This window comes from Octodon degus, unplaced genomic scaffold (genome assembly GCF_000260255.1).
Source record: "Octodon degus isolate 3935 unplaced genomic scaffold, OctDeg1.0 scaffold00012, whole genome shotgun sequence".
Taxonomy (NCBI): Eukaryota; Metazoa; Chordata; class Mammalia; order Rodentia; family Octodontidae; genus Octodon; species Octodon degus.
In genome coordinates, this window is record NW_004524588.1 from 6,446,576 (window position 1) to 6,464,901 (window position 18,326).

At 41.0% G+C, this 18,326-nt stretch overlaps 1 protein-coding gene across 3 annotated transcripts in view; it reads right to left on the minus strand.

Annotated features, from left to right (window-relative positions):
• Positions 1–3,992: 3,992 nt before the first annotated feature.
• The window catches only part of Eps8 (epidermal growth factor receptor pathway substrate 8), a 106,584-nt gene continuing 92,250 nt past the window's right edge, over positions 3,993–18,326 (minus strand). For all 3 annotated transcript variants that reach the window (XM_004626096.3, XM_023709542.1, XM_023709543.1), the window contains 4 exons: positions 14,787–15,009; positions 8,801–8,981; positions 7,330–7,459; positions 3,993–5,238 (listed from right to left, as the gene is read on the minus strand). In XM_004626096.3, the coding sequence (XP_004626153.1) occupies positions 5,125–5,238; positions 7,330–7,459; positions 8,801–8,981; positions 14,787–15,009 (648 nt within the window). In that variant the 3' untranslated portion in view covers positions 3,993–5,124. The remainder of the gene's footprint in view (positions 5,239–7,329; positions 7,460–8,800; positions 8,982–14,786; positions 15,010–18,326) is intronic.

Sequence of the window (18,326 nt, forward strand, 5' to 3'; positions counted from 1 at the left end):
AGAGAGAGAGAGAGAGAGAGAGAGAGAGAGAGAGAGAGAGAGAGAGACAGACAGACAGACAGACAACAGACAGACAGACACAGAGAGACAGAACCAGAGACAGTGAGACAGAGACAGAGACAGACAGACAGACAGACAGACAGACAGACAAGCCTCACCTCTTCTTGTACCTTATGTTGTATGGCAGCACCAATCCAAGCAGAGGATTGATCCAGCAATAGATCAATTGATCTCTCCCTAATCTTAGCACACTTAATCCCACCATTAAACCATGAATCAATCACTCACCATAGATTCAGCCACCTCCATAAAATCTCTATGACCATGTGAGGCTTTAGGGAGACATTTACACACAAACCATAACACCCATATATAGTTTTCTTGACTTTCTCCGTGTCTTAGCTCTACAGGTATCATTAGCTATTTTAGTCTTTAGTAGGTACACCACTGTTTACAGGACCTTTGTTTTCTTTCTCTTCTTGCCCTTCATCTCCTGTTTCTATGTGTGTCTTGGTGTGTACTGGTCCAAGAAAACAAACACACCTGCTGTGAGCTGTAGCTGCTCCAGTAAGAACTGAATTTTGATTGTTAATTTTGGTTACTGAGCAAAATTAATTGCTACTATGCAAAATTTATATCCAACCATTCCTTGAAACTTGCAATCTTGGGCCAGCTAAATAGCTCAGCGGATGAAAGCACCTGTTTAGGCAGTCGCAGGGGCCTGGGGTTCCATCCATTGCCTGTCATGCCAGCCCTCCCCCCAGGGCACACTGATACAGAGAATGAGACTGGGAGTGGTGGTGTACGCCTGTAATCCCAGCACTTGGGAGGCTAAAAAACAGGAAGGCTCACTACAAGTCCGATCTGTGCAGTGAGACCCACAGACCCTGTACTAAATACATCAAAAAAGAAAAAGAAGTTGCAAATTTTCAGTAGGCTTGAGTTATAAGCAGCTATATCTGACAGATTTAGCCCATGCCAGGGACACAGATTTCTGGCCCTTTCTATTTTGCCCTTTTCCTAAAATTGCTTTTCAGGACTGATATTTGAACTCTACTCCTTATGCTTAATAAATCAGAGAAGATGTTGAGCAAGTTAGGCAGAGATATAAAAGATATATCTTAGAAAACAAGTTAGAATTTAGAAATTAAAAATTATAATGTCTGAGATGAAAATTATGATGCAAGTGATTATAAGCAGAGTAGAAGTTGCTCAGAAGAGGCCAGCAAACAGAAGAGAGAAATGGAAATGATCCAAAGCACCCATGAGCTTGGGAAAACTTCAAATAACCCAATATGTATGAAACTGGAGTCTTCCAACAAGAAGCAGCAGAAGGTGCAGAAGTGGAAGGAAGAGAGGAAAGCAGGCAGGCAGCATGCAATAATGATTTAAAAATTCCAGATATCATCAAAACTAATCTCACAGTTCTGAGAAACTCAATGGACACTGACACAAGAATAAAGCCATGCAAAGGCATAGCATAATCAGAAGGCCTAAAACCACCAAAGGGCCCTGGTCTTCACTCTGGCACGGACAGCTGATGCCAGCAGCAGGAGGTGACCACACTTCCCAGCTTCTGCCCCTTCATCTTCAAAATGAACACCGGTGCTCTCCCTCAGAGATCCACGTCAGTAGCCAGAGTCCCTTCCACAAGGGTCTCTGTTCCAACTGTACAGGAGCCTTCCTCTACACAAGCTTCCTCTTGAGGTCCTTGTCCCCCATCCTAGCATCCTCCTCCCAGGCTTCTACATGTTGATAACCACAAACCTTCCCTCTGCTCCCTGTCCCTAGCAGTGGATGTGGCTCCAAGCATCACATCTATGCTATCCCAGTATTCTCATTTTGCCTATTTAACCAATCATTTATATTAAATACAGCGACATGTTTTTCTGCATAACAGAGAAGGATAATTACAACATGCTAGAAAAGATCACAGAATTTTCATTTTCATTGTTGCGTGGAATTTCAAAGATGTAGGCAGAAGAAGCTAAAGAATCAGAAATTGGAATGGGCTAGTAACTGGTTATTCTTGCAGTTTCCAATCTATCCATTTATTCTTACCTTTGGGACTGAGGCCTTTCCCAGGTGGAGGCCTGACAGAATCTGTCCCCTGCATGTGCTACAGGTAGACAGAAGGCTGGGGTGTGTGGTGAGGGTCTTCACACCCACGTTACTCCCTGTTCCTACCAATATCACCTAATATCCAGTTTTTGCTACATACTCCCCAGGAGTTGGCTCTTAGGGTCGCTTATCTCCACACTGCCTCAAGCAGTGCCGTTAGAGAGTCAAGCACTAGCTGGTTGCTGTATCTGCCTCAGAAGCTCACGTCCCAGCATCATGGATTTGTCAGAACTATTTTCTAAATTCATCAGTTCTTTCCTGAATTCCAGAGGTGAGAGCACCAGCTAAGCTGTGCTGCTTTCTCATAGGTTTGTTTCCCAATTTCCTTTCTTTCTTCTTTCTTTCTTTCTTCTTTCTTTCTTTTTTCTTTCTTTCTTTCTTTCTTTCTTTCTTTCTTCTTTCTTTTTTCTTTCTTTCTTTTTTCTTTCTTTCTTTCTTTCTTTTTCTTTCTTTCTTTCTTCTTTCTTTTTTTCTTTCTCTTTCTTTCTTTCTTTCTTTCTTTCCTTTCTTTCTTTTTTCATCTTTCTTTAATGTGTGTAGTACAAGGTCTCCAGGGTCTCACTATGTAGATCGGACTCATAGTGATCCTCCTGTTTTCAGCCTCCCAAGTGCTGGGATTACAAGTGTGCACCACCACGCTCAGTCTCAATCAACGTCTCAGTGCACCCCAGGGATGGGGCCAGCACGGCTCACCAGCAATCAAACCCAGGCCACTGCACTTTGCTGAAGTAGGTGCTTTAGTCTGCTGAGCTATCTGGCCAGTCCTTTCCCCAACTTTCTTTACCCACATTTTTCAGGTACCTCTGACAAAACCCCCCAGATGTCCAGGTCCAAACCAGTGACCCCACACACACAGCTACATCCCATTAATTCCTTCTCTTGGTCCCACCTCCTTAAGTGAGATGATTATTGTCTGAAAGTACTATGGCTTTGATACATTCTCTTGAGATTTAGTAACATGAAGACATAAATGATATCAGCTCTCTTCCCGTCAGACATGTTGCTTTGTACACAGCTTCTCTTAATGTTTTAATCTTATTTTCTTTGTCTTATTCCTATGTGGTCAGAGATTTTGAATAAGGGCTTAGCTATAAATATATGTCAGTGTTATGAAATGTAAAAGAGCTAAAACAAATCTCTCTTAACATCTGAGTGTTTCGCTACTTTATCCAAGGGGTCCTGTGATGGAGTGGAGCAGATAGAAGATGAAAGACACCCACACGCTTCTTCATTTGGGGAATCTCAGAATCTAAGAAGCTATGTCTTTTTATCTACAAAAAATAACTCAAGAGGTTGGTGAGATACTTCAGCGGACTAAAGTGTCTGCTTAGGCAAGCTTAGGCAAGTGCAAGGACCACAGTTCAATCCCCGGCACCACATGCTACACCAGCCCCGCTGCGCCAGCCACACAGTCTGGACATAGTAGCTCGTGCCTGTAATCCCAGCAATGGGGAGGCTGAAAACAGAAGGATCACTATGAGTCCAAGCTGCATAGGGAGACCCTGTACCAAACAAATACATTTTTTAAAAAAAGAGAGAAGATATAAAAAAAATATACAACTCACAAAGTTATTGTAGAGATGCAGTAAAGCACTTTTATAGAAGTATTTAGCAATTGGAATTTATGGGTTATATAAATTTTCACTCCTGTTACCAAATCTGAGTAGATGATAGCAGGAAAAGATGAAATAAGAGAGGCCTAAAGAGGAGAAACAGTTGAAGAAAGTATTCTAGAACAGTTTCTACCCACTGAGGAATAGTTTTAGTTTCCAGCAGACATCTATTTTTTTTTTCTATTGCATTCAATCCTAGGCTTCAGTGTGCAAAGGAGACATCATTTTTATCAATGAGACAAAAGCCACTTATTAACATACAGCAAATACTGTTTATTGCAGACTTTCCCACTGACTTATGTGAAAAAGGCACTATGAAAAATTAATGAATCTAGATAATCTCTCTAAATGGATTTATGTTAAAATATACAACATTCTTACATAACATCTGCTTTATATAGGCGAAATAATATAACATTTAATGACAAAAATCGTGTTTCAAAAAATAACATTTGCTGAAGGTTAAGTATCTTTCTTTTCTTTATCTAGACTCTTTCACAGGATTAAAGTACATGTAAATTAAGTGCTTCTAATTACCAGAAAGACTTGACACAGATAAACACATGAAATGGCCCCAATATCCTTTTAACTACTTAGCTCAATATTCATAACTGAGGCCCTTCATTAAGCAAAATACTGTAGTGCACACCTACATGGGCTATGTCCTTTGACAGACTGAGTGCATGTGACCTCTTTCCACTTGTGCTTTCTCTATATAGTATATGTAGTAGGCAGAATAGAAACTAACTCAAAATACAAGCTATGCAAGGAATTGGAATCAACAGAGCCATGACAAAGAAAATGTCCTGGGAGTGTATCATAGGTTTACGTTTGCACATTCCAAGCCCTAGCTGTACTTTACAGTGCATTCAAATGTTTTAAAACTGTTGGCATTAAGAACTTCACATCAGTCTATCATTCAGCGTGTCAGAGGAGAAACCCAGGCAGGCAGACACTGGCCTAAGCGAGCTGAATGACAGACACGATGGTTACAGAAAACTGGAACTGTTGACATTTTGACTCATAGACAGTATCTTTGCTTTGCTGCAGTGAATAAATTCACTGCTCTTCAAAAAGAAAAAAAATCAGCTTCTACTTATACAATGAGATGGGATTAAATAATTAATAAAGGAAACCTCATCTCAATAAAGCAGAAAAAAATATTTCCAAAGGTCAAAAAATTCAGCCTGAGATTTTTTTTCAGCTTTAATAAAAGTAATGGGCCCAGAAGCCAGTCCCCTGCTTACTCAGGAATGAATTATTTTATGGCGATAAATTATGTATACCAAGAAAAGCGAATTTGATCTCCTCTTCAAGGCTTCTTAAAACAGAGCATGTTAGAATAATGCCAAGAATAATGGAGTTTAAAAACAAACAAATACAGGACAAATTAGTGACTGCTTCCTTCATCAAAAGATTCCACTCCTGAGTCACTAGCCGCAGCACTGATTTTTTCCTGTCGTCTTCGCATAATTTCTTGCAATTCCGAGCTGCCATTGCTGTCCTAGAAAACAAACATGGTGGAGACAAGATGGTTACTGGCTGTGTCAAGAGTGGGTTGCATCATGAAAAGACTCAGAGTAAAAGTCAGTCGTGGCTTTCTCCCAATATTTCTCCAGGAAAACTAACACCTTCCCTTCATGTAAGTAAAGCTTTGGACTTTACCAATCTATGATAACAAATAATTAAGCATTTTGTAAAATTTCTTGAGGCAACTCAACCACCATGCCTTCTATATGAACTCTATAAAAGACCAATAGTACATGTGGAATGCTCTAGTTTCCTTGAAAGAGCACACACATACAAATAAGTCAACATGGTAACTTTTCAAACTCTTTTCAGATCAAGGGAGATCCTCATCTTCCTTTAGTGGGATTAAAAAAAAACCCAGGCCTGCCAGAGAGATAGCTCAGTGGAATAAGTGTTTTCATGGGCAAGCTCAAGGTCCTGAATTCAATCCCTGGTACCACCAAACAAACAAACAAACAAACAAAAATCAGGCGAGAGAGTGGGTTCAGAAAGCCAAACTTCCCTTCACACATCTCTGACCTTCTGATGACACTGGCTGTTCTTGGGTCCCAGCCCTCACATCCTTGTGAGCCTTTTCCTTATTCTCTCATCAACAGAAATTCCAGGCAGAGATGGGGAGATACCTTGGCATTCTAAGTGCCTATTTGGGATGCACAAGGACCTGTGTTCAATCCCCGGTACCTCATGCTGTGCTGGCCCCAAAACACTGGGCACACTGTGCCAGCCACTGAAACCAGGTGTGGTGGTGCATGCCTGTAATCTCAGCACTGGGAAGACTGAGTCAAGAGGATCACTATGAGTCCAAGCTTCATTGTGAGACCCTCTACCAAATAAATAAATGAATAAAAGGTCTTTTAAAAAAATTAAAAAAGAAAAAAGAAGTGCCAGGCAACACAGTCAGAAATCAGGAAGATATGCCTGATCTCAGCACAAGTGAGGTGGGAACATAGGAACCTACCACCTCCAGCACCCAGCCTCTGCCCCAAGCACACAGAGAGCTGGCAGCAAGCGAGCACAGGAAGTAACTAGCAAGTGACCATTACACGTGGCTCACAAGAAGGAACAATTCAGCTGGAATGGAGCCATTCAGAAATATTAAGAATATGGAACTCTGTAGTACACCTTTAAGAAGTAATTTACATACTCCTAACAAAATTAGGATGCACAATGGTACAAAAATTTCTTGAGAAACCTTATTCATACTCAACATACAGGAAACAATCATCAAACCCTTCTATTAAATCCCCAAGATCAACTTTGTAGGACAAACTTCCAACAGAAATATAAATTCTCTTGATTGTGAAAGGTTACAGGGTTATATGCATGAGACTGGCCTACCCTATCTCACTATTGAATTTATATAATATACCTGCTAGAGATAATTATGTATCCATTGCATGCCAAAACCTACATCCTTTCATCTGAGTCCAAGTATAATTTTCATGCAACTGTTAATAGCTGTGGGATGTACCAATTGGAAAATACCACCTTTATCTGCCTATGGGAAAGAAAGCAGGCTGGGAGAAGATTAAGGATATCTAATCTGCAAACAATATTCTCCTGCATTCATACAACTACGACAAAGGATTCAGAGTTCTCTGTTTTTCAGTGATCCCTAATATTTCCCCTGAGATTACTTAGAGATATTACTAGGTACACAACCAGGATTTTAAACCTTATAACTCATAGCTTTCTAAAATCTCCAAACTACCTATTAGAATAGGCAAAAGAATTACGGCCTCTTAAAGCATTCACTCAGATAGGAGCTTCCCTTATTTGGTCAAAATTTAAGTTATGTGGCAGCAGTTACGAAATGATGTTCATTAAATGTCTCAAAGTATGTGCTGAGGCTCCACGCCAGGAACACTTATAACATATTAACTTTCTTTTAGATGGTCACTGAAGGTCTCCAGGGACAAACTGATAAAGGCTGAGTCAAATTTAATTCATCTTTAGAAGAAAGGGAAATTGGCCAACGCAGACAGTAACAACTTTCTGCATGGTTGTCCCTACAGGAACACACCCCTACTCCAGGACGGGACTGCCTGAGGCTGCCGATTCCTACCTCCAGAGCAGCTTTTTGCACCGTGATTTGGCTAAACACCCTGGCCCCCTCAGGACACACTGTCCTCAGTTCATCTTTGTTGAGAGAGAAAAGCTGTGCACCATTCAATACGCCAAGACTGTTGACCGTCCTGAAAAAGAAAACGGGGGAAAACCCCAAAACATTATAAATAATGCCTAGAAAAAAAAAAAAACCAACAAAACCAGTTGTTCTGCCTTTGTTCATAACCTTTTTTTGCATGTGCTCCATGAACAGGAACACTCATCAAATGCAGTACCAAGTGCCCATCCCACAGTTGGCTCTGAGGCTCCTTTTCTTTTTTCTTTTTTCTTTTCTTTTTTAACAAGATCATTGATTATAAAGCACCAGAAGACAGCTGGAGTGCATTCCAATATTGCTCAGTATCGATTCCCTGAATACGGTCTTTTATGGAAGGTAGAGTTTTCTGGTAGTCTGGCAACTGGTTAACCCTTGTATCTCTTTTTTAAAATCATTCTGGGTAGGGCCGGGGATGTAGCTCAGTGGCATCAGTGCCTGCCTGGGAAGTACAAGGTTCTGAGTTCAATCCCTAGTACTATAAAAAATAAAATAAAATAAAATCATGCTGGGTAAATGAATTTATGTCAAGATTTCTAGAATATGTACAATTCAAATAGATCACTGTACCAAATACACATAAAACATTTATGGACTCAGAATACAAATAGCACCATTATCATGGGTTTACTGAAGAAAAAGCTCTACTGAGATTATTTTGCCTATCGATGATAAGCAATGTTACTTGCTTTTTATTGACCTGAGGCAGCCTATTTGAAGAAAAGCTTCAGTACCATGTTACATGATCCAAGGAGTCCCATTAAGACTGGGGCTGGGAAGATAGCTCAGTGGTCCAAGCGCCTGTCTGGCAAGCGCAAGGACTTGGGTTTGATCCCTGGTACCACATGCTGAGCCAGCTCTGGAAGCCCAGGTGCACTGAGCCGGCCACTGAGTCCAGGCGTGGTGGTACACACCTATAATCCCAAGGCTGGAGAGGCTGAGCTGGGAGGATTGCTACAAGTCTGTGCTGTGTAGCAAGACCCCCTACCAAATAAATAAATAAATAAATAAATAAATAAATAAATAAAAGATTAAAAAAGAAAAAAAAAACAAAAACAAAAGACTAACTACCCTTGTGTACTTGCTAAGGGTAAAAGCGGTGAGCTACTAGGCCTTGCAACTGTTGATAGCTGCCTGAGGAACCAATGACAAACAGCCTACCAGAGAGTAAACAGTGGAATCATATGAGTTGTTCCTGCATCTTCAGATCTCTTTAGCTAAGAAGAGCTGCAGTCTCTTCCTGAGTACAGAAGAGAAGTCCACGATACAGTCTGGGCTCTGGTATTCTTAAGAAGTATCTGTGACATGTCAGTGACCCAGCAAGAAAGAAGGCATGCTCCTCACATGCACACCCAAGGTGACAACACACACTCACACGGGGTTGAAGCCCTTTGACTGCAGCCAGGTCTTCACGTCCTCTGGTGTGGACTCATAGGTGATGTTGATGACTGGCACGTTCTGCCGTGGCACCTGGAACTTCTTCTGTGCGGCACTCCGCCCGATCGTCAGCCTGTGGATGAGCTCATCCTGCACCTCCTCCATCTGAGACTTCCGTCCTGGACACCAGCAGGGAGAAGGTAACGTTTGAAATTCTTTCCCATGATGTCACTCTCTAGATCCCCAACCCCAGTGACCCTTCAGTGTCACCAGGCTGACTCCCAGGCCTCCTCCCATCTTCCCTCACTTTTGTCCCACCGGTGTACCTTCATGATCAACGAGCACAACGTCTGCCTGGCTGATCTCTTCTCCCCTCACGTGGTTATCTGGCAACACCTTACCCAGGATCACCTACTGGACTTCTTATCCTGCACCTGCCCCTGTGCAGCTGATGGTGACACAGCAAAGGTGCATGAGCCCGCACCACACTCCTGACACACTCTACTGGGCTTTGTATCTTCCTTGACAATCATGCTTCTCTTTAGGGTACCGGTCCCCAACTGGGGACCTTTCTGATGCCAGGCCTCACAGACAATATCTAGATACTTGGTTGTTACAGCCAAGAGCGGCGAGGAGCTACCACCAAGCTATGAGTGGAGACCTGCCTCCCTCCAAGTCAGCGGTCAGTTCCTTCCCAGTCACTGGCCCGCTTAACTTTACAGCAGCGTTGGGAATACTTCCCTCTTGGTGCCCCAGGACTCCTCATTCCTCTGAATTGCCTACTACCTCCATGGTTCCTCCTTCCTGGCATCCATTTCTGAGCCATCTCATCTCTCAACTTCACAATGGTGAACTGTGCCGGGACACAAGCCTTGAGCTCTTTCCTGCCTGCACTCAAGCCAGCAAAGACCACTGGGCCTTGTCTCTTGGTGACATAAAGGATGCTGACTACCAAATTACGTTGCCAGTCCCATTACTCAGACCTCTAAATCCATCATTACTAACTTCCTCCTTGGCACATCTGTTAAATATATATTAACAAATATATATTAAATGTCTGAACTATCTCTCAAAAATTATCCAAACCTGAATTCTTGATCTTCCTGAAGTTTGTTTTTATGACATTTTTTACTTCCCAAAATAGTTACTGGCAATTCTATCTTCCTGGTTCTTTTGATAAAACACCATGGAATTATACATAACTCCCCCTTGTTTCCCATGTATAACTCATGAGAAAACCCTATTAATTCTACCACCAAAATATGTCTAAAATCCAACCACTCCTTCTGTGTTGTTGTTGTTGTTACTAGCTTGGTAGAAGCCACCAGCCTACTTAACAGGTTCCTCTGCTCATCCGCTCTACCACCCCACCCATTTCTCTTCACCTCCTTCTCAGTGTAGCAACTACAGTGACCCTTTAAAATAAAAGTCAGAGGTTGCAGCTCTTCTGCTCAAAACATCCCACGTGACCCAAATGACTCACAAGGAAACCTTCCGCATGACCCCCACGGGACTCGGCTCTGAGCCCCAAACTCGGGCTTGCAATCACGTCCTTGGTGGTTTCCAGTTCGAGGCCACTGAGCCTCTTTTTCCTGGAATGCTTTGCCCCGCATAGCACTCTCTTTGATTTCTTTACAGTTGCATCCCTTCCCCAGCAGCACTCTCTACCCACATAGCTCTATTATTTCCCAAGTCACTCGGCACTCTCTAATATTCTCTATGGCTTTGTCTATATACCTGCTTTCATTAAAGTGTAGGCGCAAGTACAAAAAAGGGGGCCTTCTCTCTCCCTTGTTTGCTCCTATGTCCCCAGTACCTAGAACAGTATAGGGACCAAACAAACAAACATTCACTGGGCAAGGACATGGGTGAGGCATTCACTGGGCCTTTCCACTGAGAGAGTCCTTGAAATTTATCATGAACAAACCTCTTAAATAATCAAATGAGAAAATGGAGACCAAAAGCAAAGAAGTGACCTGTCAGTCACATGATTAATTACAAGTGGAATTGACCAAGCACCAGATGTGCTAACTTCCAGTGAAGTGTTTTAGAAAGTGTTTGGCAGGCCAGGAGATAACTGGGTGGTCTAAGCGTAGAAGCGCCTGCCTGGCAAGTACGAAGACCTGGGTTTGAGCCCCAGTATCACATGCTGTGCCAGCCCTGTGTCAAGCCAGCCACTGAAACCAGGCATGGTCATGCAAGCCTGTCGTCCCAGCACTGGGGAGGCTGACAAAGCAGGATCACTCTGAGCCCAAGCCATGTAGTGAGACCCTGTACCAAATAAATATTTAAAAATAAGAAAATGTTTGGCATCCCTGGTAAATAAGGATGAAATAAGCAGCTAGCTTTATTTCAGTTTAATTTTTTTTTTTTTTGGTGCCTCAAGTATTTAAGAAACCTTTTAAATAAGAAGTTAAAAGAGAAGGAAAAAGAGGGAAAAGAAAGAAAGAAGGAAGGAAGGGAAGGAGAGAGGTAGGAAGGAAGGAAGGGGAGGGGAGGAAAAGAGAGGAGAGAAGAGGACAGAACAGGAAAGGAGGAGGAGAAGGAGAAGGGGGAGAAGAAGTTAAGGATTAGGTAAGGAAGAGGAAAAGGAAAGGAAAGGAAAATCAGCAAGATGAGACACTACTATGGCTACATTTAGTAGCCCAGCACCAGTGTTTCACTGCCCTATACCATGTAGCATATGAATTTGCCTCAAAGAAATAAAAATATAACCATATTAAGGGATTTACATTCAGGTATGCTTCCTTGTCCACCAACTCCACCACCACACCAATGACCACACGTCCACAATGGAGTGTTCTATGGAGCATAATAGCCTCTTTCTAAGTGCAGCTGCTTCTGGTTTACGTTTTCAGTGTTCTAGGACACAGCAATAAACCAGACTAACTTCACACCTCTTTCTAAACTAACACGTCTGATTATGGAAGATTAAACTCAAATAGAAGGATTTTTAAAAAGAAATACAATGCAACTACAGTGTTGACATCTTCAAAAGGTGTTAAGAACCTTTCTGGATGTTACAAGAAACCAGTGTGAACAGCTTGCATGACACAGCTTCATGTTGCTAGTCTGAGTCAGTCACACGATCACACTGCGGCCAAAAGGGTCTCACCCTGGCCAATGCTGCCTTTTTTTTTAAAGTAGATACACGGGCTTCTTGCCCTTCCCTGGCTACTGCATAACATTTCTATGAGGTTTCACTTTCTAGCTCCATTTTAGTTTAATCCAAAGATCATGCACCAAGCAAAGAATGTACATAAGATGAACAGGCACATTTTGAGAGAAATCTGACCTTCAATAAATAGACATTTACATATTGTGTATCCATCTGGTCCTAAAAGACTTCCAGGAAACCCTAATATTCATTGAGGAAAAAAATGTCCTCACAAATGTTTCATAAAGATATACTTCCTTTGTAAAGATAAATTTGTTTGATGTCAGTATAGTTTTAAGATAGCTTACAAAGGACTTTTACTTAAGTAATTGCAAGCTCTTATTATTTTAAAGACAACAGATATGTGTTGATTTGGGGAAAAATGTTTATATTTTATACATCTTTTTTAAAAGATTGAAAATGATGAGTCACAAGTATCAGGAGAGTTCTCTCTCATAAGTATCCCAACTATGCCTTTTTCCCACTAGGTTATTCTTAGTTTCTTTGAGTAGGACAAAGAACAAACTGTTCCAACCCACAAGCTCTCCAGATAGGGCCTAAATGCTTAGGAAGTTTGCTCCTACCCCTGCAAAAGACAGTACTACGGTGTCAAAGATGACCATGCTCACGTATCCAGGACATAAACGTTACAAACTCATGGTAACACTGAGGGAACGAACAGTATTTTGAAAAGGAAAATTTCCCCTAGGGAAATTAATAAAGTATTTACAGAACATTCTCATTCTGAAACTACGTTTTTAGTGTCTAAGAAAAAAAAAAGACCTTTCCCCCCGAATCTACTTACACTAAAAGAACCCCAAAAAACAATTTAGTAGCACCTGACATTATTAGCTGTACACAATTACCCACACATACCTACACACAATGGTTTTTGATTCATAGTTAACTGCTTTTTTAAAATTTTATTTTTCCTCTTTTCTGTTCTTTGGTGAGGTCAAGATATAAATAAGGAGGTTATTTCAATAAAGTACATCTTGGAAGAGAAATTAATGTGTAAAAGTAGCCTTCTGTTTTATTGTATGTAACTAGAATCCTAGAAGAGTGAAACAGTAAGAGTTTTAGTGTCCTCTTTTTCAGTATTTTTAATTTAGCAAAAGTGATCACAACTGAATAGATGCAATTATGATAGATGGATATGAAAAGAGCAAGATGAAAGTGAAAATGATGTTTTGGGAATTAAGTTCTGAACATGGATCTTTGGGTCAACCTCAGCCTTGAAGGTGTTCAGTAGATGCGTCTGGATGTCAGAAATGAGATTTGGTACAAAAATCGACTTGAAAATTTTGGCATTTCCAACAACATAAATAGTACTGAAAGGAGTGGGAAGGTATTGATAATTTATAGCAATAGTATGTTTATGTAGAAAACAGAGTGCAAAACCCTAGGAGAGGCTCCACTGATAGAATGATACACATTTTATTCAAGCACACATACTTGCCCTTAACATACTTTTATCATATTGAGGATATATGAAATATCTCTCTGGCTCTAGCTTTTTAGGAGCTTTATGTACTAGGCATAGGTAAAGCAAAGTAGTTTAAAGGCAAACACAAGGACCCGGGTTCAATCCTCAGTACCACATGCCGTGTCAGCCCCACCCTGAGCACACCCAGCCAGCCACCAAGACCAGGCATGGTAGTGCACACCTGTAATCCTAGCACTAGGGAGGCTGGAACAGGAGGATCACTATGAGTCCAAGCTGCGTAGTGAGACTCTGTACCAAATACATGAAAAAATTTTTTTAAATAATTTGAACATTAGATTATACAGACATGCTGTTTCCTCCAAGAAAAGACAAAAGCTAGCTTAGATTTTTCTTCAGTTCTCAAAGCATCTGTACTCTTCTCCCTCAATGCTGATAAAGATAATCCATAACTGGCCATCATATCTTTTCTTTCGGTTTATTTAAATATAGTTTTCATTCTAACAAAAATCAAATTTAGCTTATCAATATATAAAGTTGAAGTCTAAATTACCTGAAATCTGAATTGGAAGGGTAAAGTTGAGACTGCTATTGCTGGTGATTGTGTCATGCTTGTGTGACAATGTATGAATATTTTCAATAGCAAATATAAGGAAGAGAAGCAGAAAAATGATGATGGTAGCGATGACAAGAGCCGCAACTACTGACTGACTGCTCGAGATGTGTCAGACATCAACCAGAATCAATCAGTGTTTCCTGACTTCTACCACTGACATTCTGGGCCAAATAACACTGCTGTAGGGGCCATACTGTGCAGTTTAGGATGATACTTAACACATGAACTCTGCCCAGCACCTGAGGTGCTGCTAGACAAACACCAGTGTTGCAGGAGGAGGGAGAAGAGAGCCATCCAGGCTAAGGACCGCTGCATTCCATGCTTATCCGTGGAATTCCTTCCATGAGCTATCTCACTAACCTTTGCCATTTTCCTGTAAAACAGATATCATTTTGCCCCATCTTTCAGATGGAAAACACAGAGGATTATTAAATAGTTGAAGGTCACTTGGCCGATAAGTGATGTTTCCCTGTATGAATTCCAATATGTCTGTCTCTAGAGTTGGCATTGAACCACAGGAAAGTAATGGAACATGTAGACATGCAAACCTTAGAAGAGAGACTCTTTCTGGCTTTTTAGAGGAATAACTTAGAAGATATAAAACTAGGTAAAATTTCCTGCAATCTACGAGGTTCCATGCAAGCACTGAATGACAGTTACTGTTTATACTCCATCCGATTTCACCCCAGCAGAATCACTAATGAGCAATGTGTCATTTTGTCCCCATACTTTTTAAATGCAGGAGAAATTTGCCCCAGGAAACTTACGGTCCACAGGAAGCTGTTTGTGTCTCTGGGCATCTCGCACAATACTGCTACCACTTTCACTGGAGCTGCTGCTCTGGCGAGTGATATTCGCCGGGACCTTTGATAGAGGAACAGGTGCTGGTACCGAAGGTGGGAGGGGGACAGGAACAGGAGCTGGTGTTGGAGGAGGTGATGGGGCAGACGGAGTATCGGCTGGCCTTGGGCCATATTCCATCCGTTGTTTCTAAAAAAATGACAAATAATTAACTTAAAATTTTAAAAAATATATAAACCTAGGTGAAGCAAAGTGCACACTGACAGGACCATATTAACTGCTTAATTGTAAACTTCTGTTACAAACTCATAACAAATTTATACCTGTGTACACACACATGTACCTACCTTATCCTAGATGATATAATAGTCATACAAGTCCTTCAAAATCTTAGAAACATTCTGACATTTGTTCAAGGTCTGTATGTAAGTTCACAGAGTAGCAAGCATACACCAAGAGCAACTAGTACAGGAAACCTAAATTCGGAACTGGAATCACACAATACCAGACTAGTCAAACAATTCTTGATTATTTTATAATCGGCCTTATGAATAATTTCTAATAGAGCTGGAAGTCAACAGCTCTAGCTCCAAGCATCCTTTCTTGCACATGTGTGCTGTATGCAAAGGTTTCTCCCAGGTTATTGTTAAAGGGGCAAATTCTAGTAAGTAAAGGGCTTATGCCTTGAGAGACAAATAATACCAAAGTGTTGCCATTAAATGTTTCAAAGCACAACTCTTTCTGCCACCGGAAAATGGGCATGTGATGGGAAGCACGGTGGTGAGGCTGAAGTTTTAGAGCGGGAGGTGAGCTCGGTGGTAGAGTACTTGTCTCACATGGACAACATCCTAAATTCCACCCCCTATGCTATAAAAACAAAAAGATATGATCTTAAATTAAATATTTAGGGTGGTTTACAAATGAACTGAAGAAAAGGCATATGTTTTAAAAAGCAGATGTGATAATATATGCAATGCTTTCAAATAATGTTTAAATCATGTATTCAGCTATAATAAAATATTTATGCATATTCTTTATACAATACACAAGAATAAAACATGAAGTCAAAATAAAATAATTGCAACTAATAGACAACTGCATCATGAGAGGCTCCAAATTCTCAAAAGGTACATCATCTCCATAGAATCAAAGTCGTAGAGAGCAATGACTTCTAACTCAGGTAAAGTTGAAATGCTGCTGCAGCACGATCTCAATTATTCTAAAATTTAGGTTTAGCATGTAAGATGAAAAAAGCAAAACCTTTTGGTAATCTGGTCCTTTGATAAGAACAGTATTTACTTTTAACTCTACATTGGCCCAAATATAAGATGGCATTGATTTGAAGAGAGTCCTCCCAATTTCCACAGAGAGGAAAACCATAAAAACACACACCATGCACACATCATTTCTACATTAAACCATTACCCACGGCACCCACACACCAACCCTCATCATGTTGCTTTCACAGCAAATGATTACCACCTGTGGAAGCCGCACGGGAAGGAGCCTCATTCTTTTTGTTATTTCTTAAAAAAAAAAAAAAAAAAAAACAAAACTACTCAGTCAGTGCGGAAAAGGTGGAGGGGATGGGGTGCAGAGTGGAAGGAGAACTGAAAGAGGGGTCTGCAATGTGCCGGGTACTTCAGGAGGAGCAGGTCAACAGGAGGCAGGGCGAGAGGAAGAGGAGCAGAGAGGGGAGTCTACCGCGAAGTTAGACGGGACAGGGACACATGGCCCATCTGCTCCAGGGCTAGAAAGATTTCTAACATACTCAGTCACATATTAGGATGCATCACTATTATACTTTGCAAAATACTCTTCCTATATTTGGGCCAATAAGTACTGAAAGAAATCAAAATACAGCAAACATCAAAATATACTTAGCGCACACCAAAGTCACGTGACCCACACCTATGCAGTGTGACCTCAACACGAATATCCCCTGTATGTCATTTCATGTGGGGTTAACGAGTCCTCACATTAGTGTTTCAAAAGTGTCAGAGCTTGTTTTTAAAGCATTTTTTTTTAAATGCTACAAGCTCCACACTCTGTGATATGGTTCCTAATTTTTGCTTTCATAAAAAACAAGAACAGACAATATTTGGCTGCCCATCCAATGACACCATTCCAAACTGAACACATTCCAAACTGTGTGTTGTTGTCACAGTGAAGCACAAAGATGGCCTCACCAAATGTTCGCTGCCTCCCTTCATTCATCTGCGCCTGCTCTACAGTGACCCAACCCCTGTGGCCTACAGACAAACAGGTTTTAAAAAAGATAAAATGTCTGTGAAACTTTCCAAACCCATGTGGAAGATTTTCATGACTTATGGCATGAGTGATGTTTACTTGCATACTTTTCTCTCTCCCTAGTCTCTCTTGCCCTCTTCTTCCAACCATGGGAAGTGAGAGAAAGGACTTTTGCTGGACCACGGCAGCCCATCCTGAGAAGTCTGGAAGGACAGTGTTTCTGTGTGCGGCTTCTAGATCTTCACATGGAGGAAGCAGAATCAGTGCTAATGGGGATGACTTTCCTCCTCTGTGTCCTTCCTAGTCACCACCACCTTCTCTTTCCTTCATTATGTCTGCCTCTTAGCTACCTCAGCTTGGACATACATCATGATTCCCTCTTACCCTTAGCTTAGGGGAAGTCTTGGAGCCTTCTCCTCCTGTACCAAAGCACTACAGCTCCAATCCAGAAACCCTAAGCAACTCTTCCCTGCTAGCGTGGGACCTTCCCAGTCAATTGCACTGACAAGGCCCCAAGCCCCTCAACTGTGGGTAAGTGAGCAGCTCAATCAATGCGATATGACTCACTTTTGCACCATAACTGCCAATTCCTAAGCCTGAGCCCTGATCACCCACAAATAAAAAGTTCTGTCCATAGTAATAATTCCTTCTGTCTCTCTCTGAAATAACTCAGAACTCCTAGCCCTTACAGGAAATTGACTTCTGCACTGATGATGAAGTTACATTGACTTCCTTTTTCTTATCAACTAAAGCTGAGTAAAACTTCTCAAGGGTAAGACAGAGTTATTGCGAGATAAGACCATCATTCAAGCAAGACACTGCTTCACAGGGCAAATTATGCAAGTAAGCCCAACAATGCCATTAAAATTAAATTGTTCTTAAAAATTTGAACCTACTCTGAATTACACATTGGTCTCTAAATTTAGTCTCTCTGGAACTCTGCAATAAAAATTAAGTACAGCTGGAACATTTGGAGGGTGTTAAGTCCAGAGATTGAATCCAAAAATTATATTAAAAAGAATTGCCAGGAGGAAGCAAGTGGGTTACCTCAGACAGCTCGCCAAGTAATTGCTAATAAGAAAATGGAGCGAATCACATTAAATGAAAAACTTAAAACGGAATATGGATATAAAATAATATCAGTTTCAATCTATATAAAATAGCAGAAAACACGAGCAAATAGGTTTTTGACAGCAAAATTACATAAGTCAAGCACTGCAAAAGCTTATAAATTTATAATTAATTTCCATCACTCT